Here is a 27,671-nt window from a genome sequence, read left to right as displayed (position 1 = left end):
CCTCAGTTCCTGTCCACATTTGACCACCAACATCTTCCCCCCACCAGGAGTCACACCATCCTGGAGTTACACAGTTATGCTCCATTCAGGAGTATGACGATTCTGAAGGAGGCATCCTTCGACACAAGCAAGGTGAGATTGTTTCCTTCAGGATATTGGCATCACTTTCCCCAAGAGCAAGATTACGACTAAACTTCAGAGTTATACTGCAATGGCAACATCCCTGCCGGATAAGGTCACTCTTTTCGCTTGAGATTATTGGATCTTTATCTTGGACATTGTTACAATTTTAGTAGATTGAGCTTCCAACAATTTGCTTTCACATGGCCTGTCTTATGGCAATGATCACATGTTGATTTTTTAACATCGCATTTGTTCTCTCTGCCATCGCTTACATTGGTTGCAACAGCTTCTGCCCTTTTCCTGAAGCTGAAATCTTTTCTGTTCCTCCACTTTCATGGTGAGTTTACAAATGAAGATTTACTGCGAATGTCATAACCATTTGTCTGAACTGCCGATTCCCAAATTTTAGAAACCCTGCTGTCTTCCAGGTGTGCCATGATGGCAGTAGGGATTCTGCTTCAAATTTTATTCCATTATTATTAACTTCCTCACATTCTCAAACTTCTACTCTGACTTTGTTGATCGAATGGTGTCTCTTTCGCCCTGGCAAATTCTACAAATGTTTTATTCTATCTTTTTCTCCAAAGACTGAAATTTTAATTGAAACATTTTGGGGAGAAGCTCATAAACATAGTTTTAACTATCTCATAATCAGAGGATTGTACTTTCATAGTAACATCGAAAATAGGAGCGGGAGTTGGCCATTCAGCCCTTCGAGCCTGCTGCACCATTCAATATGATCATGGCCGATCCTCCACCTCTGCCATACTCCTGCCCTGTTCCTATACCCCTGGACACCGTTTGTGTCTAGGAATCTATTTATTTCTTAAATCTATTTATTTCTTAAATATATTCCATGATTTTGTCTCCACAGCCTTCTGTAGTAGAGAATTCCACAGGTTCACCACCCTCTGAGTGAAGAAATTTCTCCTCATCTCGATTCTAAATGGCCTAACCCATATCCTGAGACTGTGAACCTTTGTTCTAGACCCCCCCAGCCAGAGGAAAGAACATCACTGCATCCATTTGGCCCGGCCCTGTCAGAATTTGATGTGTTTCAATTAGATCCTCTCTCATTCTTCTAAATTCCAGAGAATACAGGTCCATTCGGCCTAATCTTTCCTCATCCGACAATCCTGTCATCCCAGGAATTAGTCTGGCGAACCTTTGCTGCACCCCCTCTACAGCAAGCAATAATAATCTTTATTATTGTCACAAGTAGGCTTCCTTAACGCTGCAATGAAGTTGCTCTGAAAATGCCCTCGTCGCCACGCTCCGGCGCCTGTTCGGGTACACAGAATGTCCAATTCACCTAACAACACATCTTTTGGGACTTGTGGGAGAAAACCGGAGCACCCAGAAGAAACCCACGCAGACATGGGGAGAATGTGCAGACTCTGCACAGACAGTGTCTCATGCGGGAACCGAACCCAGGATTCTGGCGCTGTGAAGCAACAGTGCTAACCATTGTACTGCCGTGTTGCCCTGCCTTATATCTTTTCTTTGATAAGGAGATCAAAATTGCATACAATACCCAGGGTATGGTATCACCAAATCTTTTTACAGCTGCAGTAAGACATCCTTGCTTCTGCACTCAAGTCGTTTTGCATTGAAGGCCAACGTATCATTTGTCTTTGTGACTGCTTGCTGAACCTGCATGCTTGCTTTCAGTGACTGGTGTACAAGGATATCCAAGTCCCTTTGGACATCAACATTTCCCAATCTATCACCATTTAAATAATACCCTTCATCTCAATCTGTAGTGGATAACCTAACATTTTTTCACATTATATTGCCTCTGCCATATATTTGTCAAATCAACTTATTCTTGTAAACGTCTGAACACCCACCTTACCACTCACATCCCTACCAAGTTTTGTGTCAGCAGCAAACTTGGAAATACTACATTTGGTTCCCTCATCCAAATCGTTGATGTATATTGTGAATAGCTGGGGTCCAAGTACCGACACCTCGGGGGCCACACTAGTCACCGCCAGCCACTTTGAAAAAGACCCATTTATTCCTACTCTCTGTTTTCTGTCTGCCAACCAATTCTCAATTCATGTCAACATATTACACCCAAGTCCATGTGTTTTGCTTTTGCCCGCTAACCTCTGGGACTTCATCAAAAGCTTTCGGAAAATCCATATACACCACATTCACTGTTTCTCCCTTAGCTACTCTGCTAGTTATGTCGTCAAAAAACTCCAGTAGGTTTGTCAAACATGATTTCCCTTTCACAAATCAACGTTGATTTTGTCTAAACCCATTGCTATTTTTTAAGTGTCCTGTTATCACATCCTTTGCAATAGATTCTAACATTTTCCCTATGACTTGATGTTCGGCTAACCGGTCTGTAATTTCCTGTTTTCACCCTCCCTCCTATTTTAAATAGTTACATTTGCCACCCTCCAGTCCAGTCTGCTGGGACTGTTATATAATCTACAGAACGACTATTTCCATGGCCACCTCCTTTATATAGATTATCAGGTCCTGATAATTTCAGTCCCATTAGTTTCTCCAGCATTATGTTTCTAGTAGTACTCATATCCTTCAATTCCTCCTACTCAGTAGACCCTTGGTTCCCTAGCATTTCTGGGAAGTTATTTGTGAGTATATCCATGAAGACAGAACTAATGTACTTGTGTAATTGCTCTGCTCTTTACTTGTTCTCTGTCATAAATTCTCCTGTTTTGGATTGTTCAGGACCTACACTTGTCTTCACTATTTCTTTTTTCATTTCACATACTGATAGAAGTTTTTACAATCTGCTTTTATGCTCCTTACAAATTTAGAGTGATAGAGCTGTACAGCACAGAAAAGGCCATTCGACCCAGCGAGTCTGCACCAACAATAACGACCCCTAATCTCGCGCTATTCCCACTTCCAGCACTTGAACATGATGGTGGTTCAAGTGCTCAGCCAAGTGCTTTTTAAAGGTGATGAGATTTCCAGACTCCACTCCCTTCCCCGGCAGTGCATTCCAGATTCTCACCACCCTCTGAGTGAATTTCGTTTTTCTCAAACCCACTCTAAATTTGTGCCCTCTGGGGCTGGTTTAGCACAGTGGGCTAAATAGCTGGCTTGTAATGCAGAACAAGGCCAGCAGCGCGGGTTCAATTCCCGTACTGGCCTCCCCGAACAGGCGCCGGAATGTGGCGACTAGGGGCGTTTCACAGTAACTTCATTGAAGCCTACTTGTGACAATAAACGATTATTATTATTGTGATTGACCCCACAACAAAGGGGAACAGCTGCCTCCTATTTACCTTGTTCAAACCCCTCATAATCCTTTACAACTCAATCATACCCTCCCCCCTCAGCCTTCCCTGCTCTAAAGACAACAATCCAAGTCTATCCAGTCTTTCCTTATAGATCAGATGCTCCATCTCAGGCAACATGCTGGTGAATCTCCTCTGTACCCCCTCCAGTACAATCACCTCCTTCCTATAGTGAGGTGACCAGAACTGCCCACAGTACTCCAGCTGTGGCCTAACCAACACTCTGTTAAGCTCCAACATAACATCCTTGCTGTTATATTCTATGCCATGGGAACCACCCCAGGATGACAAGTTGGCTCATGGGGGCAAGGGCTAACCGCTGGTCATGACTGATAACACCAGTGTGGAGGCCTGAGACTGAGGCAAAGACCCCATATAAAGAGGCCCATGTTGCCAGATGTGCTGTCATCGAGCAGTGCATCAGACTGCTGAAAAGGTGGCTCGATGCCTTGACCACTCTGATGTTGTCCTGCAGTACACCCCCAGAGGGTCTCCCGCTTTGTGGTGGTCTGCTGTGCCCTCAAACATCTGGCACAGCGAGGGGGTGACATGCTGGAGTAGGAGGAGGAGAAGGAGCAGGAGGAGGCGGAGGACATGCGGCCTCATCTGAGGAAGAAGAGGTGGTCCAGGAGAGGCTGGAGGATGAGCCTGAGGAGAAGCCGGAGGATGGAGGACAGGTGGCGGCAAGGGTCTGACATGCCAGAAGGACCAGGGAGGCTCTCACCGTCTTCCGATTCACGAAGGATGAGGCTGTGTCCGTCAACTCAATGGCCCCCACAAATCTCTTCCTCTCCCATTCTCCTCCCTCCCTATTTTCCTCCCTGCCCCCAATCACCAGTCACCCCATTCCCTATCCCAATCCCACCCATTTTCCACCCTCCCTCCCAATCCTCCTACCCTCCCCTTATTCCCCTCCCTCCCCCCATTCTCTTCCCCCATTTTATTCCCTCCCATTATCCCCCCCATCACACTACACCCTCCCCGATCGCACTGTTCCCCCCCTCCAATGCTCTGTGTAACATCATTCCAGAGTGATGGGCCTGTGTCGGCACTGTCAGCGGATCACTACACAAGGCAGCAGAATGATGATCACTCCCTGTGAGGAAAGCTCAGGTGCTCCTCAATTTCTGCCAAAGTTTGACTCCTGTCTTTCTGCTGACAGCGCGCTCACACCCATCTTCTGAACAGGGTCTGCATCAGGGGCTTTTGATCTTGGACCACGGAGTCCGGGATTGGGTGGTGGGGGAGCAGAGGGCAACAGGGGGTGGGGGTGCAGGCAGGCCTGCTGTGAAGATTAACCTGACAGAGGATTCACATGTATCAGACATGTTTTAATAGTGAATATTTACTGTCACAGATTTCCATTCGCCCTAGCTACAGATAGTGACCTCATCAGTGCCCACTCAGTGCTCCTCACTCTACTTGATTTTCCATGGTCTACTGCTGTATCGAGGTTGTTCCCAGCCTGCTGCCTTCTGTGTCCTGCAGCCTTAGATGCCCTGGGCGGATGTCCTCTGGAGGGGCCTGGAGGTGGGGGGGGGGGGGGGGGGGCAGTCAACTTAACGGTACCACTGGAGTTGCCATGCCACCCTGTTCTTTCCGCTGCTCTTGAGATGCATTAGTGTCAGGAGGAGGGGATATTGGAAGAACTGGAGACCACCGTAGTCTCCTTGGTGGCAGGACAGGTTGGCCTCCAGTGCTTCCTCCTTCCTGACGGTGCCCGAGGGATCTGAGGATCCCCATGGGATAGAGGGGCAGCTCGAGTGAGCTCCAGAGGCCTCAGGGTGATCTGGCACTGCCAGTCCTGGAGGCTTCCCATTGTCTGTGCTGTGGTGTTGACGCCCTCACCGATGCTCCTCTGACTGGGCCATGTTCTACTGTGTACGGACATGTCCCTCAGGGACTGGAACATGATGTCAAGACCCTCAGCCATGGTCGTCACAAACCGAGCCATGCTCCAGGTTTTCCACTGCGTTTGCCACCCTAGCAGTGTTGGCCTCGGTGCCACGTATTGTCAGCACCTTCTCCTGCACCTGCAGGCTTTGGGACTCCTCCAATCTGCCTTGAAGTGCCTGAAATATCGCTAACCCCCTCCTGAATCCGACATCTGAGTCCTATCAGCTGTACAGCTCGGGAGAACCTGGTCGAGAAATTCGGCGTCTGGCTGGGACCCAGCTATGTCCTGGGATCCAGCAGACCTCTGACTCCAGTTTCTCTTGGATGTTCCTGCCTCCATCTGATGTGCATCAGCAATTGGGTGGTGCTCACCAGATTATGCGCCAGAAGCCTGTCTACTTATGTCGCTCACCGAGGTGTGTGTCTCTGCTCTGGTGGAGGGTGTGGGTGATAGCTGTTATACCTTGCATGTGGATTCCTCAGACCTCTCCTCCAAGGTGGTCTCTTGGGAGGCAAGGGGGAGGGGGGAGAAACAATTCCAGATGGCCAGGCCTCATCTGTTGAATCGCACCCGATAATTTGCACCTTAAATAGCAGATATAACTAAGATAGCTCTCATAAATCACCTCAGCAGTTCACTGGGTGGTGACCACACAGTCACAAAAACTATCAAAACCTACCTTCCTGATAAAGCATTTCAGCTCCTTTCCTGCTAAGTCTCATCGACTGCTACTGCTCAGGTTGGATTGTTCTGTGTCCTTACTTATCTTTCAAACAGGGGTAATTTGCTCAGAGGGTTTGGTTTCCACATCTCATTTGGGGGGGTTTTCGAAAGGGGGAAAGTCAATTTCCTTTCTATCTTTACATGTTCCCCTTTTCAGTTCAGTTTCTATTTCATTTTGGGTAAAAAACACAAATTAGTTTTACAGATACCCTCCTCCGAGGCTATTCTTTCCCTTCAGGATAATGATAGGAATTATATGAACAGGAATACAATGAATTATTGGTCTCTGTCGAGAAATTGAAATAGGTTTTGAAAGCAGGGATCAATTTGAATCAAAACACACTCTACCAAGGAAATGTTGGCATTAAAAGACATGAAAGGTTTAACCAAAGGGACATTAAAGTGCAGATAAAAACAAAAGTGAAAAAGGCAAGGTTGGGTGAAACTGATAGGAAGTGTATCAGTAATTCCACAAGTGACTTTTTTTTTGCTATCTGTTAATACTTTTCAAATGCAAATCACCACCCTCACCCTCTGTCACACTGTCTCTCTCTCTAGCATTTATTGGATTGATAACACATTAGAAATTTTGCCCAGAAGAAAACGGTGACATTTGTAACTATCTGTACTACACAATGGAGGAAATGCATGTGTCATATTAATGAGTTGCAAATAGCATTAAGTGAGTTATCATGGTGATGCAGTTGAAAAGTCCATAATGGATACATTAATTCATGATAACTGGCCTGACACTGTTTGAAACACAATAATATTGTATCTCTAGCGGACCAAGGTAAACGTTAAATAGAACAAAGGGACTTTTATAGTCTTGATGTTTTTGCTCTTTTCCACAGATAGTTTTAAGGAAGTGCCTTGGGATGCTATGGAAGCTTGAATTGGTTGCTAGGAATGGTCCCTGTGTGGGAATGTGCAGGCCTCAGGCTTCACTTACAAAGCCCAGTGAGCTGCAGTCACCTACAAGCCACCCCCAGGTAGCCCGCCAGTGGGGGAAATTTCAATTTCAGGCGATTGCTTCACCACAGCAAGCCTCAGCAAACCAGCTGGGTGGGGTCAGTGTCACGATCAGTAGACAGTGGAGGAGACAGTGATTGGAAAAGGAGGGCACCAATCAGTTAGGGAAGGAGATGGATCAAATTGGGGGTCGCCTATGGAGCGGGATTTTATGGTGGGGTAAGCACTGCATGCCCCCTGGGAATGAAGTTGGTTCCACAGCAACTGACTTTTAAAAAGGCCGGCCCACACCAGTGCATAGCTAACCAAGCTGAGGGGTGGACTTCCATCCTTCAGTGAGAGCAAGTTCCACCCTTAAGAGGTACCAGTCAATTTGATTGGCCAGTAGGGCCAGGTGCCCCAGCAGTGTCAGTACCGATGTTGCTGGGACTGCAAACAGACCCATAGAGATCAGGGATGGACACTGGACCCAGGTAGGTTCCATGTTTTTTGGGCTGGAGGTGGGATTAGACACCCAAGAGAGTGGGGTATGAATGTTTTTTTGGAGGCCAAGCAGATAGACACACAAGGTGCAGTGTGGGAGCTGGCAGGTAACATTTTGGAGGTGGATGCCCCTGATGTGCACGGGATTCCCCCACAATTACATGCCACCCCCTTCCTTCCCACCTTTTGACCATAATTGTTTTCTAAAGAAGCCTGTCCACCCTTGCCCGCCTACCATAGCTGAGCATGTTATGACAATCTTAAATGGGCAATAATGGACAATTTAACCTCTTCATTAAGGCAAAGGGAGGGCGGGCTAGTGGATGCCGAACTCACCATGCCAGTATGATGAGGAACGGATAAGGAGTGCTGGGGCTAGCCACCTGACATATTTTGGGTGCCCCCTCACTGAAAAGTGGGCACTGCATGGGATCTTTGGAACTGCACGGGTATTAGGAGAAGCACTTGCACCTCCCTTATCCACAATCAGTTATATCCTTTGTTATTAGTGTTGGCCTCTAGCTGGACATATAGGTTTGAATCCTCCATTCACATTGTTTGTGTCAAACCTTTGAAGAAGTTACAGTGGAAATCAAGAAAACCTGATAGAAATACTTGTTCTTTGTGTCTGCAATAATGTATTTCAATGCCAGTGTGTCAGTAATACTGTAGGCTGCGTCATTGAATCTATGCAAAGCTGATTTTTGATCGACAAGGGAGTCAAGGGCCGGGAGGGGGGGGCAGAGAGGAAAGTGGTGTTGAGGTCACAATCAGAACAGGCATGATCTTTTCCAAATGATGGAGCAGAGAAGTTTAGGGAGGGAATTAATTCAATTACCTTCATTTAAAAAATGAAAGCTGATGTGGTGCAATGTTTGAAGCTAAATGCTAAATTTCAACTTTAAGCTGTTTTAAAGATTAAAATTACCTATCATTTTCTCAAAAAAATAAAGAAGTATGACCCGAGGGTATAACAAGAAAATCTATGTAGTGTGCACAAACTAATTTTCAAGTACTCGTTTAATTTTTAGTTTTAAAGTTGTGCAGTGAATTTCATCAATTGGCATTGGATGACAGATAAAATCTTAATATGAATCTTGACCTGAATGTAAAATAAAGCAGTAATATTAAACTGATATATGGAGGTACTATATGAGTATTGAAATGTATCACATATAAACATTACATCAATAAATGGAGGTAAAATCTGTCATGTTTGCTGAACATTTTCCAGAATTGACAAAATTAAGCATGAAAAGGACCTTTCATGTGTTGATGATGTGCTGATATCTGCTTAGGCAGCAGACACTACAAATATCCACAATCCTTTGGACAAGATTGGATATGGAAAAAGTAATCTGATGATCATGATTCTGAATACAAAGGACAAAGCAGCCTGCTAGATTTTCACCCCTCCCACAAACATTCACTCTCTCCATCTCTCCACCACTGACTCAAAGTAGCCGTGTGTACCATTTCCAAGATGCACTGCAGGAACCCAGCAAAGCTCCTTATGCAACACCTTTCAAACCCAAGACCACCATCATATCTAGAAGAACAAGGGCAGCAGATACATGGAAACACAAACACCCGGAAGTTCCCCTCCAAGTCACTCACCATCCTGACTTGGAAAATATATCGCCATTCCTTTACTGTCGCGGGGTCAAAATCCTGGAAGTCCCTTCCGAACAGCGCTGTGGGTGTACCTACACCACATGGACTTCAGTGGTTCAAGAAGGCAGCTCACCACCACCTTTTCAAGGGCAATTAGGGATGGGCAATGAAGTGGGGCTCGTTGAAATAATTAATAGCTTTGAAGGAGGAAAATGTAGTGATGAACATTAACAGCTTTAAATGAAGTCATTTGAGCCCTTTCTCAGCATGTTGGTGTGGAAAAGTAACATTTACAAACTTACTGACCTTCACAGGACGGGTAAGCAAAATTGTGATAAGCACAGACTTCAGTCTTCAATTAGTTAAATTACAGTTCCAGCAGTATAGTTCTGCTAATTAGAATTTATAGTGAAAAGGTGATAACCAAAAGATATAAATGTGTTACACAGCCTTGGTACAAGTCAGACATTTTGTAGGAGCAGCACTATGTGTTCGCAAATGTTTTTCTGAATAATGATTCAGTTATTGCAACTTGCAGACCTGAGTGGTTTCAATTTGACCACAATGAGCAATAAGTGCTGGCCGAGACAGTGACACCCACATCCCGAAAAATTAAAATGAATTTAAAAAAGTAATTGTTGGGAAGTGGTCTGTGTAACATTTCAAATTGAAAAAGGGGGAAAGAGATAAACCAGCTGATAGTAGACGAGCCATCCCTGCATCAGTGGGTAACTTGTAGACAGTAAAATAAAGAAGAACTTTTATACTGATCTAAATTAAATAGATTCATTGAGGATGTCATAATATACACACAAGTATATGATAGTGCAGAGACAGACACTGACTGACACACTGAAAGACCAATCAACACACAGAAGACAGCAGCCAATCACCAGACAGGACATAGCCACTATATAGCCATCCGCCTGCCAGCTTCTCGACTACAATGGCAATGCCATTGCTGCCAGCGGCTCATGCCAGCTTGTGGTGTCGCACCGTTCCTTAAAGGCCACCCGACCCTTTGAGATTGTAGGTGCCACTAAATCTTCCCTGCTCGGTGCTCAGGCGTGCAAGATCCTAAACCTCGTCCAAAGGGTTCACTCCATGTCACCCGCTGAGGCTTCAGCATCACCGGACGCCGATTTTCAAACACAACTGAAGAACATCAACACTCGATACCACAGTGTTTTCGAGGGCATGGACACACTCCCATACACGTACAAAATTCTTTTAAAACCAAATGCCATGCCTGTGGTTCATGCACCTCGCCAAGTATCGGCACCCCTCAAGGACCGCATCAAGCAGCAGCTGCAGGACCTCCAGGACCAGGGCGTCCTATCTAAAGTAACAGAACCAACCGACTGGGTCAGTTCCATGGTGTGTGTTAAGAAACCATCCGGAGAACTACGCATCTGCATCAACCCCAAAGATCTCAACCGTAACATCATGAGGGAACACTACCCTATCCCAAAGCACGAAGAACTCACCTGCGAAATGGCACACGCCAAATATTTCACAAAGCTGGACGCATCCAAGGCGTTCTGGCAGATACAACTTGACGCATCCAGTCGGAAGCTCTGCACCTTTAACACCCCATTTGGCCGGATTTGTTACAACCGGATGCCGTTTGGCATCATCTCAGCCTCAGAGGTGTTCCACCGAATAATGGAGCAGATGATGGAGGGCACCGAAGGCGTGCGGGTATATGTAGACGACATCATCGTCTAGTCTACCACCCCGCAGGAACACATTGATCACCCCCAATGCGTCTTCCGGAGAATCCATGAGACTGGCCTCTGCCTCAACAGGGCCAAATGCTCCTTTGGTCAAACAGAACTAAAATTCCTTGGCGACCACATATCACAGTTTGGTGTGCAGCCGGATGCAGACAAGGTGTCGGCAATCAATGCCATGAAGACACCGGACGGGCAAGAAGGCGGTCCTCCACTTCCTGGGCATGGTCAACTTCCTGGGGAAGTTCATTCCCAACTTTGCATCCCACACCACGGCTCTCCGCAATCTGGTGAAGAATCCAATCGCTCCCCGCCTACGAGCAAGAGTGGCATGAACTCAGGGTGAAACTCACCTAGGCCTCGGTATTGACATTCTTTGACCCTGCAAAGGAGACAAAGATCTCCACTGATGCTAGCCAGTCCGGCATTGGAGCAGTGCTCCTCCAACGCGACGACGCCTCCCCATGGGCTCCAGTCACATACACATCGCGTGCAATGACGCCCACCGAGCAACGCTATGCGCAAATCGAAAAAGAGTGCCTGGGCCTCCTCGCGGGAATTGTCAAATTCCACGACTACGTCTATGGACTCCCCAAATTTACGGTCGAAACGGACCACAGGCCACTGGTCAACATTATACAGAAGGACCTTAACGATATGACGCCGCGCCTGAAACACATCTTCCTTAAACTCAGGCGGTATGACTTTGAACTGGTCTACACCCCAGGTAAGGAGCTCATCGTCGCCGATGCACTCTCCTGTTCTGTCACTACGCCCTGCGAGCCGTCGGGCTTCGTGTGCCAAATTGATGCTCATGTTGAGTCCTGCGCATCTAACTTGTCCGCCACAAACGAACGACTCATCCAGATTCGTTGTGAAACAGCCAATGATCCTTTGCTCCAACGCGTCATGCGCCATCATACAGACGGATGGCTCAAGGGCCAATGCCCGCAATTCTACAACATCAAAGATGACCTGGCAGTGGTGGATGGAATTCTGCTAAAGTTGGACAGGATCGTCATCCCGCACAGTATGCGGGAGCTCGTCCTTGAGCAACTCCATGAGGGTCACCTGGGTGTGGAGAAGTGCTGACGGCGGGCCCGTGAGGCAGTGTACTGGCCTGGCATCAACCATGACATCGCCAACGCCGTTCTCAACTGCCCGACATGCCAACGGTTCCAGCCAGCTCAGCCAAAAGAGACCTTGCAGCCACATGAACTGATGTCGTCCCCCTGGACCAAGGTTGGCATTGATCTTTTCCATGCACTAGGCCGTGACTATGTCCTCGGAGTGAATTACTTCTCTAACTACCCAGAGGTAGTTAGGCTGCATGACCTCACGTCGACAGCGGTCATCCGTGCGAGCAAGGAGACTTTTGCTTGCCATGGCATCCCACTCACGGACATGTCCGATAATGGCCCGTGTTTTGCAAGTCAGGAGTGGTCCAATTTTGCCCAGCGGTATAATTTCACGCACGTCGCCTCAAGTCCCCACTATCCCCAGTCGAATGGCAAAGCTGAGAAGGGGGTACACGTTGTCAAACGACTCCTGTGCAAAGCGGCCGATGCGGGATCCGACTTTTACCTCGCACTACTTGCCTACAGGTCAACTCCATTGTCCACTGGCCTGTCATCAGCTCAATTGTTGATGAACCACACATTACGAACGACGGTGCCTGCAATACACACCCCAGACTTGGACAACTTTCCGGTCCTGCGTCGATTGCAACTGTCTCAGGCCCAACACAAGTCGTGCCACAGATCCCCCTGCTCTCGTTCCTGATGACCAGGTTCGTGTACAACTTCCTGAAGGTGACTGGTCTGCCGCCGCGGTGGGAATCAAGCAAGTGGCCCCCAGGTCATTCCTGGTTCGTATGCAGGATGGCTCTGTTCTTCCCCGAAATAGGCGGGCACTGCGGCTCCTTCCACTCTCGCCGCCAGATTGTGATGCCCTGCCTCGCCCTCAGGACAGGCCCGTCCAAGAGCTCGCAGATATGCCTCTTCTGTGCCACCCTCTGTGACTGACACAGTCCCACCTGTTCCAGAGCAGGCGGCCCCTGACCCACCATTGCGGCGGTCAACCAGAATTCGTGCCCACCACAGAGACTGAATTTATGAACTGCCTGAATTTATGAACTCTCTAAACTCATTGACTGATTGTTTTGTTACCCTGGTTATTTGTTCGCTAGTTTGCACATACTGTTATTCATGTCCTGTGTTTTGTTACATACAGTCTATCTGCACTAGACACCTTCCCGTGTAAAAATGTTAGAATGTTTGTATATAGTCCTGTAAATCTGCTCACCTATTCTCCATATAGTCAGGAACATTCACATACGACACTATTTATTGCCGCGTACACATTTTTTTTTCAAAAAGGGGAGATGTCACAATATACACACAAGTATATGATGGTGCAGAGACAGACACTGACTGACACACTGAAAGACCAATCAACACGCAGAACACAGCAGCCAATCACCAATCAGGACACGGCCACTATATAGCCAGAGGGCACTAGTTTTTCCGCTCATTTGGCATGCAGCCTCTGAGACAGCCAGAGCCCGTGATAAGTAACACGAACATCTACCATGTGCTAGCAGTATAGTCTGGTCAGGTTAGCCTCAGGTCTCCAGTCAACGTAACATATGTCAACCCACAGTGGAAGTATGTTTAACAGCTCATAGCTAAATAAAATAGAGTTGTACTTCTACAAGTGTTGGTAGCCTGTCTCTCTCACTGCTCTGGTAAATGCAGTCCTCGCAGACCCAGCATACCCAACATATCAGAGGACAGTCAGAATAAATTTGTAAAAGAGAAGTGACATCTAGCAAATGTATTTGAGCTCTTTGGCGATATAATGGTGTCATCAATAAATAATATGAAGCTGATGCTTTCTAAAAGGACCTTTAAAGGGCATTTATTCATACAGGATGATAGGAACAGTACAGGCCATTCATCCCCTTGAGTCGGTTCTGTCATTCAGTTAGTTAGTTGTATGCGGTATAGGAGACATGTTGGTAAAATTAAGACTCGTGTTACGAAAGTGAAAATGGAGCCATGGATATCAATTGCCTTGAAACGGTTGTTGGATCTGAGTCTGGTCAACACACAGCCCAGCCAACATCTTTAAAAACAATCAGGGTGGACATGTAACTTACTGACCTCAGGCATAAATATAAAGTTTCTTAAAAAGTCTGTCATGTGTTCTGGGGGGGTTTCAGAGTCAATGGTCCACATTCCATGAATTAATTTTTAAAAGTTAGTATATTACACACTCACTACAGCCACTGCTCTCTGTGGACAATAATTCCACAGAATAATGAGCTGATGAGAGGAAAACCATCTCCGTCTTAAATGGGAGACACCTCATTTTCAATCTGTGACATTTGGTTCTACACTCTCCCCCAGAAGGGGAAACATTCAGCATCCACTCTGTCAAGTCGCTTCTGAATCGTATATTTTTCAAGAAGATCAGCCCTCATTCTTCTAAGCTCCAATCGGTATAGGCCCCAACCTGCTCAACCCTTCCTGATATGGTAACTCCCTTCATCTTCTTGGCTCCTGGTCAAGCAATGTTTTGACTTTGAAATTTTCATTCTTGTTTTCAAATCCCTCCATGGCCTTGCCCCTTCCTATATCTGTAGTTTTCTCCATCCCAACAACCCTCTAATTCTGTCTTCATGTGCATTCCCAATTATAATTGCTCCTTCATTCATGGTTGAATCTTCAGTTGCCAGAGTCCCAAGATCTGGAATATCATCTCTACACCTATCTGCCTTTCTTTCTTGCATTCCTTCTTTAAGACACTCCTCTGACTCGGCTTTGGTCACAGGGCCTAATATCTCCTTTCATTGAATGGCCCATTTGTTATATATCACTCCCATGTAGGGCCTTGTGTCGCAGGCAGAATATATGTTCTCTCTTACTGCTCGTAATCAGTATCTTTTGTATGGGAACAGGTGTCTTTTCCTACCCTTGGATTGTGTCTGCCAATTAAAGGATACAGCAGCAAGTTCTCATGAGTTTAAGATAAAGGGATTAATTAATTATCTCACATTTACCCTGAAAGAACACATCACACACTCTATCTGTCTCTCTGTCTCTGCCTCTGTCTCTCTCGGTCTGTGTCTGTCTGTCTGTCTCTCTCTCTCGTAAACACACACATGAACACAAACACACAAAGATTGGATACAGGTCAAGATAGTGCAGTTTTACAGATGTGTTGAATATAAGAAATTGCCATACTTTATAGTTTGTATCTTTGCAGTAACATTATTAAAACCTAGGTTAAAATGCTTACAGACAATATGTTTGCTAGAGCTGTGATTAAAAGCCATTATACCTGTTTTCAGATGGAGAGCTAATGGAATTTTCTAACAGATTGAGCTGGCTAAATAAATCAAGGCACATCTTGCAACAAGAGACAAAAGAATGATGTGCGCTTTGAGTGTAGCTGGTGTAGCTAATGGGAGGAGCGAGGACTGTCTGGCCAAATGGGGCCAGAGGCTGGTTTAGCACACAGGGCTAAATAGCTGGCTTTTAAAGCAGACCAAGGCAGGCCAGCAGCACGGTTCAATTCCCGTTCCAGCCTCCCCGAACAGGCGGCAGAATGTGGCGACTAGGGGCTTTTCATAGTAACTTCATTGAAGCCTACTTGTGGCAATAGGCGATTTTTATTTCAGTTCATTTCAAATGGAGTTTCTTCCAGGGCTCTAAGCTGAGAAGGTTTTAAGTTTGTTCCGAAAGAAAGGTTTCTCTCTCAAAAGGCTGTACCCCAAGAAAAGCAAGTAAAATCTGGTTGTTAACTTTGGACATTAGAATTTGAAATATATGGATTGCTTATTTGGAATGTAGAGGCATGTTTCAGGAAGCAAGTTTAGTTGTTATAACTGTTAATTGTAAAGCTATTTCCTTTTGCTGATGTGCTTAATTCTTTGTTTGAATTAGTTTTTGAAAAAAATATAAAAGCTGTCTGCTGGTCAGTGTTAACACTCCTGTGATGCAGTAACATTTCCCCTCAGTTTTACCAAATTCAAATAGTTGGGTTCTCATCCGGGACCTTAGCCAAAATTGGGGTTCTGGTCCAGTCCCATTACACAGATAACAGTCAATTCAGTCTCTGATTTATGATTTCTGGGCCTGCATGTATCAGATCTGTGGTTTCCTGACTGGATTCAACAATTTAATGTTGAAGTGAGAGTTGTGTAAAGTGAGATACTCACAGCAGGTTGTGAGGTTCTTTGTAACGCTCGTGTATGGGGAGATATTGGCGTGGTGGTAATGTCGCTAGATAGTAGTCCAGAGTCATAGGCTATGTCCTTGGGGCATGTGTTCAAATCTCATCATGGCAGCTGGTGGGACTTAAATTCAATGAATAAATATGCAATATAAAGCTCGTCTTGATAATGGTGACTAGGACAATGATCATCGATTGTTGTAAAAACCCATCGGGTGCACTCATCCCTTTTAGGGAAGGATATCTGCCATCCTTAGCTGGTCTGGCCTACATGCGACTCCAGACCAACTACAGTCTAGTTGGCTCTTACCTACCCCCAGAACTGGCCGCGCAAAGTACTCAGCTGTCTCTGAATTCAGTTCAGAGACAATTCCGGATGGGCAACAAATGCTGGCCTTGCCAGTGATACACACATCCCAAGAACAAGAAAGATTTTTTAAATAATCAAATATCTTGCAGGCTGGTTCTCAAGGAAATTTTGAGACTGGAACAGATTGAATACTTTGACTGCCGGATGACTTGCAGCCAGTTTCAGGTTGGTTGATGAATGAGGGTTCTGATGAATCTGCTGGATCATGGAGTAATAAAGGAAAGCCCCACAACCAATTAACTCTTCTGAGGCCCACTCAGTCTGGTTTGGATGACGGAGGCTACTGTGATACAATGGGAAGTTGATAGTGGCCAGTGGGATTCAATATTCCTTTTTGTTCAGTATGGAATATGGAGACAGGTAGTCTGGGAATGCCATAGTCTTTAGGCATTAGCCCATCCTTAAATTCCACAGATGACTGTGAAGTAGCTTCACCTATGTCCATATTTGAGTAGGTATTCACAGGATACATGAAACTCTCTTGAGTCTAAATACCAAAAGTCACATGACCTGTAGAAGCATAGTTTATTTGTGTCCAATTTTTTAAAGTTGTCACAAAATAATTTTTTTCACCTGTATGCTTTGTCAGCTCGTACCTGTGGAGATTGTAGAATTCGGGGCACTGGATGCTCCAGTACTTGATATGTTTAATTCTGCTCAGTTACAAGGGCAGGACCTTCTTAACATGTTTTGTTCGGTCACCCAGATCAGTGCAAGGGCCAGTCAGTTTTAGTCAATCTGTTTTATTTAACCAGCGAGTCAGAAGCTGGGGACGAAACTCCACGAGGCACTGGTGTTACTGTTCACTTTGAAGAGCTGTGTTGGAGGCTTAGTGAACCCCTGGCAACCATTTGATAGCTCTGGGAGCTGTTTGCTGTTTCGTGCAACTGAGAGAGTGCATGTTTATAAGAGGTCTTGGGAGCTAAAGCAAGCCCACGTGACTGGGCAAAATAGGAAAAGGTTCCAGGCAGAAAGTGCTGCTGTTAGCAGTATTCAGGCAGTTATTTCAGAGACGTCCAGGAGATGTGAGAAAGTGGTACCTGGACACGTGTTGAAAAGGTTGAGGGCTCAGCAAAAGGACTGGGAGTGATATGTAGCTGGGTATAGACAGGAGACTGGAGAAACCCAGGGGAAGTGCCAGTTCAGTTAGCTTGTTGTCGAGCAAAGAGTTGAAATTAGTGCAGTTACTCGAGGCTGGGTAGAGACTCTGGAGTCCACAGGAATGTAGTCTTGGAAGACAAGATTCAAAGCCTGAAATATGAGTAGTTATTGAGGCAATCCAGATTGAAGTGGCTCTTGAGGGAATTCAGAGATGAGGGGAAAGATTCTCTGGCCTCCCCGGGGTGTGTTTCTCGACAGTGGGAGGCGTCCGCTGTTGGCCAGTGGCGGGATCTTCTGGTTCTGATCCACCCCATGCCGCTGGGAAACCTATGGCAGAGGTGCACCAATGGCGGGACCACAATATCCCACCAGCAGGAACAGCCAGAAGATCTCACGCTAGATCTTCTAAAATGAAGAGTTTGAAATCCCTTGAGCGTGAGAGAGGATTTCAGTGAGATTGACTGACTCACAGTGTTCACTGACATCTGAGTGGGTTGATAAGAGATCTGTGAATCTGTCTTGGTTGCAGCTGTCATTAATTATACAGTGTGGTGTGTTTGACCACAGTTTGCCTGCTAATTCATATGTACCTCATGCTAATTCTGAATATTAGAGAATTGGGTAGATATTGTAAATTGTTCTACTTTTCTGACTTTGGATAGTAAAGTTTACTTTGTTTGTTCAAAAGCTGTGGAATTTTGTGGCTTTTTTCTCTTAATATGTATCTGGAATCTCAAACTTTTATCCACTTTAAACAAAATTGTACTGACCCTTCACCGGTTTTACCAAATATTTGGGAGTCTGGTCCAGAATCATAAAATATTGGCTGAAAGTTCATATGATATGCCTGTACTGGGCATGAACTTGGGATGTTTCAGTACATTAAATACACTATATAAATGTAAGTTATCTGTTATTATATTAAAATCCTATAGAAATATAAATTATTATCCTCTATATATAATATAATAATAATCTTTTATTGTCACAAGTAAGAAGTTACTGTGAAAAGCCCCTAGTCGCCACATTCCGACGCCTGTTCAGGTAAGCTGGTACGGGAATTGAACCTGCGCTGCTGGCTTTGTTCTGCATCACAAACCAGCTCTCTAGCCCACTGAGCTAAACCAGTCTAAACCAACCAAATATATATCATATAATCTTAGAATCTACAGTACAGAAGGAGGCCATTTGGCCCATCGAGTCTGCACCGGCCCTTGGAAAGAGCACTCTACTTATGCCCATGGCTCCACCCTATCCCCGTAAACTAGTAACCCCATCTAAGGGACAATTTATCGTGGTCAATCCACCTAGCCACATCTTTGGACTATGGGAGGAAACCGGAGCATCCGGAGGAAACCCACTCAGACACGGGAAGGAAGTGCAAACTCCAGACAGATAGTCACCCAAGACCGGAATTGAACCAGGTTTTCTGGAGCTGTGAGGCAGCAGTGCTAAACCACTTGGTCACTGTGCCACCCGGTGTTATATATTTGGAACATTATTAGGTTATATAGCTGGACTTAGTTTACCATTCCCACCATTTCAGTTTTAAGCTGTTCATCTTCAGATGAAGGTGTCCGACAGTGCACTGTAACAGTCTTTTATACCTCTGTGCACATTTTTTGGCAAATGTTCTGTTGTTCATTTATAATGTAAGAAACATGATAGGCAGCAGATCATAACAAATAGGAGCAAGAGCAAGACCATTTGGCCCTTTGAATCTGCTCTGCCATTCAATAAGATCATGGCTGATGTGATTGTGACCTTAACTTATCCTTGACTCCCTTGTCAACCAAAGATTTGTCTAACTCAACCTTGACTCTATTCAATGGCACAGCCTCTATGCTCTTTGGGGGCGAGATTTCCAAAGTTGAACAATCCTCTGAGAGAAAATAATTCTTCCTCATCCCCATCATATATGGGCGACCTCTAATTTATAAACGATTGCCCCCTGGTTCTAGACTTCCCCACAAGGGTAATTACCTTCCCTGCATCCAACCTCTCATTCTTCTAACCTCCAATGAATGTTGCCTTTATCTGCTCAACCCCTTCATCCCAGGAATCAGCTCAGTGTGCCTTCTCTCAACATCTTTCAATGCAATTCTTACCCTCCTTAAGTAAGGTGATGAATGTAATAAATTGTTACATTTTTTATTTGTTGCAATAATGTTTTTAAAATAACAAGTTTAAGATGCGGACAGCGAATATGTCTGCTAAAGCTGTGATTAAGGGGATTGTAAAAGTAATCATTGACTTTAAACTTTAACTTGTTTACAGATAGTGGGCTAATGGAATATAGTTTGGGATTTGGAGGATCCCTGGGCTGCAGATCATTTATGAGGGATTGTGTTTTGGTCCTGTCTAATCAGGTCATGAGACATATTGTGGGAGGAGCTAGTAGAATGCCTTAGCTGAGGGTAGACATAATGAAATAAAGGGGAGGAGCCAGGTTTGTTTGCAGTAAATGCCATAGGATTTGAAACTGAACAGAAGTGTCTTGAGTTGGTTGCGAAAAGGTTCTCTCCAAGGTCTTGGCTCATAAAAAATTAAGTAAACCTGACTGTTAACTTTATTTATAAGTGGTCTTTGAACTATATTGGTTTTCTTACATGGAATATATATATAGTTGCAGGTACAAGGATTAAGTTAAAGTTATTTCCTTAATATTTAAGAACTATTTTAACTAGTAACTGTGGAGCTATTACTTTGTTGCTAATGTGATTGATTTTGTGTTTAAATTAAAGTTTGTTTCAACACAAAAATACCCATTGGTCAGTGTTATCACTTCTGTGGTGCAGTCGCCTCTCCTCACAGTTTTACAAATTGCAAACAGTTGGATTCTCATCCGAGATCCTAACAGTTAGAAGACCAAAAACAGCATACAGTACTCCAAATGCAGTATCACTTAGGCCCTGTACAGCGGTACCAACACATCCCTACACTTACATTCCATTCCCCTTGCAATAACTAATCAGATCTTATTTAGTCTCTGTCATCTGCATATGAAATGAATCGGATGTCCTCCAGTTAAAATCAACCCGAGTAAGAGGTTACGAAAGACAACTCACAAATGAACAGTGTGGTGAGAACATGTGTTTTTCCGTTGCGTGATATTATGCACCTCTATAATCAATAACTTTTTCTTACTTCCCAGGCCTGTAACAAGTGCTGATGTTGATGCTGCCTACTGAGTTGCTGTGGCAACAAGAGGAAATCAAAAGCCAAATCCGAAGAGTTTACAGGATTTACAGTTGCTCAAGTTCTAGACCTCCTTGCTCCAAGCACGCTTTAATTTGTACTTTCACTAGTCTATCAAACTGTGCTACGGTCAGCGACAGCCTCTGACCTTACTAGCTTCCACTAATGGGTTCCACCTCTATGAGCAAGTGTTACATTGCTTTTCTTTGAAGTTAGAATGAACATCTATGCAGAGGACCTGAGGACAGAATACTCAATTAACCCAATGCTCTGCTGCACAATATTTTAATTGTAATGGCATTGAAAAGAAGGATATTTTGTCAAAGCAAAACATTTTCTACAGGAGACACTATTTGGAAGCTAAGTAAGACATGCTGTTGGTTCTTGTAAGGCAAATTGTTCTCTGTGTGTCAAGGAAGTTTTTAAGACAAATTGTTCTCTCTTTGTGTCAAGGAAGTTAAACATAGATTGTGTGTAAGTGGTAAATATTGCTGTACATGCTTTTGTTTCCCTTTCTTTTCTTTTCAAGCAGTATTTTTAGGCAGAATTGAATTCAGGAACCTCTACACTGCCACATACAGGATGGTACCACATATTGTGATAATATTATGAGCCTCTGCCATCACTAATCATGTATAATCAAAAAAAAAAAGAGTTTGCGCAACTTCAAATTAATGACAGTAAGTGCCAAGTGATGGGCGAGTAAAGGACAATACGCTTGATTCGAGAATAACGCCAGCCAAATGACAGCTCAATATCCAGATATCGTAAATGTAGGGTCTGCTGGGAAAAGAATGGTGGGCAATTTTGTCAAAGCAGTTGCAATGTTGCATGCTAATTTGTGATTTGGATTTTTGCTACAAATTAAGAGTATTTGGCTCATTGCTGTCCTAAATGGGGTTGGTTCTGCATCGCCATGAGGTTTGTGATATATTCTAGATGGAAACCACAATGCAAGAAATTCTGACATTAAGCACCTTGAGCTTTTCAGTCTAAGTATTGGCAACAAACTCTTGCTTACATTCAATGTTTGATGAGGAAAATTACAAGCATCTGCCTATTTCCTCCATTTGCCATCACGCGAGCGCTGGCGGAATGACCTTAAAGGACCATTGGCCGTTAGTCTTGATGTTGCTGTGTTTTTTTTTTGCAATCAACACTTTGGAAGTCTGCAAGTTGCAACTCACTGCCACCTTCCCAATGGCCTCCCATGTACGTTCCCAGTCCACGCGCTTTAGCGATGCCTCCTGTCAAGATTCTGTTACACTCATATCATTAATATCCATACCGTCCAACAAAACTCAACTCTCAGCCCTGCAAAATATTTGCCAGCTTTTCTTAACAACATATTTGCACAGTAGCCGTATCTCAAGTGAAAGATATAGCTGTAATGCAATTCGCTGATGGACGTAACAAAATCTGCTGCTGGTAAAGCCCAAACCAAAAAAAAATTTAAAGCTCTCTTTTCAACTTGCATGGTTCAAAGAAAGGAAGGAATTTTAGATTCATGGTAAGTTACAGGTATATTTCTTATGTTTGTGCAGCTTTTATTTCTTTCCCTTATGCTAGATTTTACATCAAGATTTAGCCTCTCCAAGGGATACTGCAGCTGCATTAAATGTAAATTATTTACAATTTTAGGATAAAAGAAGCCTTACTTTACATTTCTTTTCAATGAAGTGTGCATATATTCCTGCCTTTGTTAGAATTACTCTACATTGCAAAGTCTCCTGCTAATGGAAACTATTAAACTTCCCCAAATATTTAGAGACCTCCTCACAAAAAAATGTCCCAAATTGTTTTGCACCCTTACTATTTAATGCTCTTTGATATTCCATAGTTTTCTACAAGAATAAACGGAGACTCCCAATCTTACAGAACAGTGTCTCAAATCCGGCTGTCCAAAACCCAGACTTGGCCGAACGTCAAACATGTGTGGAACGTGCGATGCACAAATTATAATTGAGTAAGATAAAACAGGTTTACCTGGATAATTCAGCCAGGCACTGCATTAGTGAGATATAATGCCTGACTAGTTAGCCCTTATGTCGCTTACTTTCCAAGTAACCCTTGACCCCACATGGCCCAGCTTGCCTTGAATTGGCCATAGCCCAAACTGCCTGACCCGAAATCCAAGAAGATCTGAAATCTGGGCTAGTCTCTTTCGTGAAGTTTATTAGATCAGTCATGATTTCATTGATTGGCAGAGCAGACTCGATGGGCTGAATGGCTTACCTCTGCTCCTATATCTTATGGTCTTCGGTTGCCAGATTTGAGACATCGTACCTGTTGGCAAATTAAATAACACGGACATTAGATTGAACAAGTAAACGAAGAAAGCACCACCAGCCTTTCAAGATCAGAGTTTCAGTGCAGTCCAAGGAACAGTATTGAAAGATGTTTGTCACAGACAGCTATCAAGATTACCAATAAAATGAGATTAGTTTAATTTGTAATGGGTCAAATGCATAACACAAAATTCCTCTTAATTTGCTAAGTTTAAATACGGTATTTCCACTACGCCCATTGGAACTCAGGTCATTTCCTTAAATCTGACCATTCAGCAGCCTTGTGGTACAAGAAGCCCACGTATGATTTAGACTTTGCATTGCAGTCCGAAACAGCAACCTGTTTTACAGCTCTCCTGACTGACTTCCACTGATGCCAGTGGAAATAGAAATGATGAGAGATATAACAGGGAATGCAAACACACCATCACCCATTTTACGCTGTCTTCATGGCCAAAAGCTTCCATGTAGTACATTAAGTTACTGTTAAACTCTGTGTGCATGAGAGCAAAACAGACATTTTACTTTTCCAGCTCTCTCCTACAGGGTAAAAAATTGAAATCTATCTACAAAATAAGAAATGTAATTACAGTATCAGTTGGGAACTCAAAGGGACAACAATAAAATACTAAATCTAGGTATCTGAGAAAATGTAAAATAAGTAAATGGACCTCCATAGGGGTTGTCGCAGGCATTAAGTACACAGTTAAGGACCCATTTATTTGCGATTTGTTGTTGAAAGTAGGACTATCCGTTATCGGTGGCATTTTTCTGACCTGCGAGTGTATTGGGCGAATTTTGCCAACCTCATGGAGAAGCAGTTGGAGGCACATTTGCTCAATGAATGAGCGAACAAACCCCCAGCCTCCCACAAGCTTGCAAGCAACATGGCTTAATGGGTTAATACCAATGGCAGTGGGATGAGGCCTTTAAATGGGCATTAATGCCTTAGATTCACAGGGCCCAACTGACGATGAGCAGGAAGCCACTGATGGGCCTCCTCACCATAGGTCTAATCAGGATGGAGTTCGGATGGTGGTGTGAGTTGACCTGTAACAATTTTGAACTGTCTTAGTCCAGTTTCCAGTTGGCATGAGCAGATGGCCCAAAACCGTTCCTAATTTGACACAGTTTAGCAACAAATGGACAATCTCCCTCAGGAAGGTCACATGGATGACCGATACAAGAAAGAAAAACTATAGCACATTGCTATAGTTGAAGCAGATGTCTATTATTATCATGCTTAGGCCTTGATTTTCACTCCTGTGGCAGGTGCGCAGAGTTGGGAAATTCAGGGGGGGGGGGGTGTCCCAAGTGGTGGGATCTTTGTCCGGGTGGTGCCTGACAAAGTCAAGCCCTGCCAACCTCTGATGCACAGCAGGCCACAGAAGCTGCCTAGTACCAAGGCGGGGGAGGGGGGGGGGAGAGTTAAAAGATCTTCCTCAAACCTCTGGGATTTATTCCAATGGCCCCTCATATCCTTCATGCCAAGCCATGCCCCTCTACCCATCCATATGGCCCCATGCCAATTTAATGTCCTCCTGCCCATCATCTTTTGCCTTAAACATTTCATGCAAACTCATCCCAGTACCTTCCTTCCATGGGCAGGTTTCAGCAGCCACGCTGAGATGAAATAAATTTCTCAATATTTATTCTGGATTTCACTTTAAAGCCCCTCAAGCCCTTAATCCCTTATGAAAAATTTGTATTCATGACCTCATATCACATCCTTTAATAATCTCTTGGAGCTGTCAATCAAACTGTAAACGTACAGGCACCCTACTGTGATAATGACAGGCCGTGAAAGCAGTCAATGTGTCCACAAACATCTATTAAAACTGCAAGCATAGATTTTTTTTTCAACTCGAGGACAGGCAGGCTATTTTTAACAGCTTGACAGTGCTCCAGAACTTGTCCCCCCTTGATGAGTATGTACGCCTACTCTTTTTTAAAAAAAAGTCATAAGTCACACACTGCAGAATAAGGCCAGCAAAAATGGGGGCTGTTTAAACTCAACAATGAGTTCAAAGGCCCTGCTGAGTCCATAGGTTTCCCAAACGTGCGAGCCATGACCTGCTGCAAATCCCGCCCAAAGGTGATGCGTTTTGCTGACTTGGAGAGGCTCAAATGAAAAAAAAGGTGCTGAAAATGAAACAGCCCTCACCTTGACTACAAAGAAATACATTTTCAAAAGAATATTCCCTGAATTTAAAAGAAGAAACTGTCTCCTGTGCTTTCTTTTGTACTGTGCCAATGCTTCGCATGTTCTACTTATCAGAGGTAGTGTTTATTAGCTTCCATCGAGAATTAGGAGCACCAAAAAGAATATTAAAAAGATGAATGTTCCCAAATTTAATTTTATAAATTAATGGAAGATACAGTGTGGCTTGTTACTGAGAATGAACTACAATATAACCGTGCTTTCAACTGCCTTAAACCTGCAGTAAATTATACCCTGAGCATTGGAGGGAAGCAAAAAATATTTGAGACAATCCCCCGGAGAACATTTTAGTAAATTGCAGTGATGGTTTTAAAAGGATATGTGCTCAGTTAACAATGAAAACAATCAGGGCATAACATGATGTGGCACTCTAGGAGTTCAAAATACTGTAGTACTTTATCAATTATATTTCCTCTTATTAAATGTTACTTGTGAAATGAATCTCGGTATCTTTATTAGTGAATGTACAAATGCAAACTGATGCACATTATGTTTCAGATGCACATATTAAATGAAATTTTGTTATTAAAAATTCTATATATATTTTTCTCTCAGTTGTAAGGGTTAAAGACAGCTGCCCGAACCAAGCATACCGACACTAACCACTTTGTTTTTACTGCTTTGAACTTACAAAAAAAGGTTCTGTCGCCAAATTGATCCATTTGGATAGAGGTGCTGTTGATTACTTAATTAAAACATATTTGCTGAAATGCTTGCTGTTACTTAGCTGTAATAAATGTTACATTCATGAACATGATGTGATTACAAAGAAAAAAATTGTATTTATTTGTTGCGATGCTGAAATAAAGGAAGTCTGGGATTTTAACCTTCTGAGAATTATTGAATTTCTTTCCCCAAACATTTTACCTCTTTATTACCTGAGTCTCACGGACTTGGAATCCCTTGTGTAATTGATTGGAACATGATTTATTGGCCGCATGGCGAAGCATGCCCTAAAATGACCATTGCCATTCATCGCTCAGACCTGCCTGACTGGCCCCCGCACCTCCAGACCCCACTCACTCATTGAGGGTATGCGACCATGCCCACCACTCCTAGTGACACTGTTTGGCTCTGTCAGTCCTCTGATTGAGCCGGCAGCATTTGGGGATGGACTGCTATCCATAATAGGATCGGTGGCCGATTAAGTGTCTGCCTCCACAAAATTCGGCCTTGGAACCTGATGCTCAACAAATCACCGGGGTCCTCTTCTGCCAACATGAAAATAAAACCATTATTTTGTTCTCTATCCCATGAGCACTCCCGTTGACCATGAAACACTTTGGGCTGGATTCTCCATTTCTGAGGTTAAGTGCCGGCTGCAACGGGGAATCCGTGGTGTTCCACGACAGGACAATCGGCGCGAATCCCTCACTGATTCCGGTACCGGTGAGGGGCCAGCATCGGCGCCGCGTGGAACACCCCAGATCCCGCGGAGAATCGCCGGGTCCCGGGCCGCGCATGCTCAGGGCTGACAAGCTGCAGCTGCGCACACCTATGCCCACACCGGTCGCACCGGGAAACATGGTGCCGGCCATGCTGGATCGCATACCCATCCACCCCAACCCCACAGCCCACCTGCTGGCCACCCTGCATCATTCCCCCCCCCCCCCCCCAGCCCTAGCAGAAGCCCCCGAGCAGCGGCACGCATCTCAGCCGAGTGTGGCAGCGCTGGACACTGTCCGCAGCCAGCACGCCAGGCTCACGGCCGCTGGGACCACATGTGGCCTGCACCGGCGAGAACTCGGCCCTTTGGACGTGGAGCATCGCCGGCGTTGCTGATGCCGATTTGGAGGGGGCAGAGCATTGCGAACCGGCATCAAACCAGTGCCTGCCCCGATTCCGGAACAGGAAGCCAATCTCTGCCCGATCGCCATTCCAGATATCGGCGTCAGGCTATGGCGAATCCCCCCCCCACTTTGTCTTTTAATCTTTCCTGCACCTCCACTCTATCAGCCACTCTGTTTTGTCTTCTTCCCACCCCATCCCTATTCACTTGCTTAAAACCTATTATATTTCCAACTTTTCCCAATTCTGTTGAACGGCCACAGCCCTGAAATGTTGGACAGAAATTGCATTTGCTTGCGGAGCGCTGCCATTGTCCCGCCTCCAGACCAGTTTCACGTAGAGAAGCCTGTAGCTGATGGCTACCCGCCCGCAGCAACAGTAACCCTTTCGGCCAATTCAAGGGACTATTAAGGCAGAAACCAACTGGAAATTTGCAGCTGGAATGGGAACACCCAACCTATTGAGACTGATACACAGTTGAGAGATGGAGATGGACTTCTGGTGACAGACAAGGGTAGGGGGGAGAGTGAGGGGGAGGCAACATTCCGTCCCAGGAAACGCCCAACCTTATACCAGCCCTAGACATAGGGTCACAGCTGCAGGTCCCTCCAATGGAGGGGTTTCCTGTCAGCTGTCACATT

The 27,671-nt window shown here is 44.7% G+C and overlaps 1 protein-coding gene across 1 annotated transcript in view; it reads left to right on the top strand.

Annotated features, from left to right (window-relative positions):
- cdh13 (cadherin 13, H-cadherin (heart)) overlaps positions 1-26,068 on the top strand; it is a 164,800-nt gene extending 138,732 nt beyond the window's left edge. The window contains exon 9 of the mRNA XM_072466783.1: positions 20,690-26,068. Coding sequence (XP_072322884.1) covers positions 20,690-20,697 — 8 coding nt within the window. The 3' untranslated portion in view covers positions 20,698-26,068. The remainder of the gene's footprint in view (positions 1-20,689) is intronic.
- The last annotated feature ends 1,603 nt before the right edge of the window (positions 26,069-27,671 follow it).

The sequence above is a fragment of the Scyliorhinus torazame genome, chromosome 10, assembly GCF_047496885.1.
Source record: "Scyliorhinus torazame isolate Kashiwa2021f chromosome 10, sScyTor2.1, whole genome shotgun sequence".
Classification (NCBI taxonomy): domain Eukaryota; kingdom Metazoa; phylum Chordata; class Chondrichthyes; order Carcharhiniformes; family Scyliorhinidae; genus Scyliorhinus; species Scyliorhinus torazame.
This window is presented reverse-complemented; position numbering and strand designations above follow the sequence as displayed.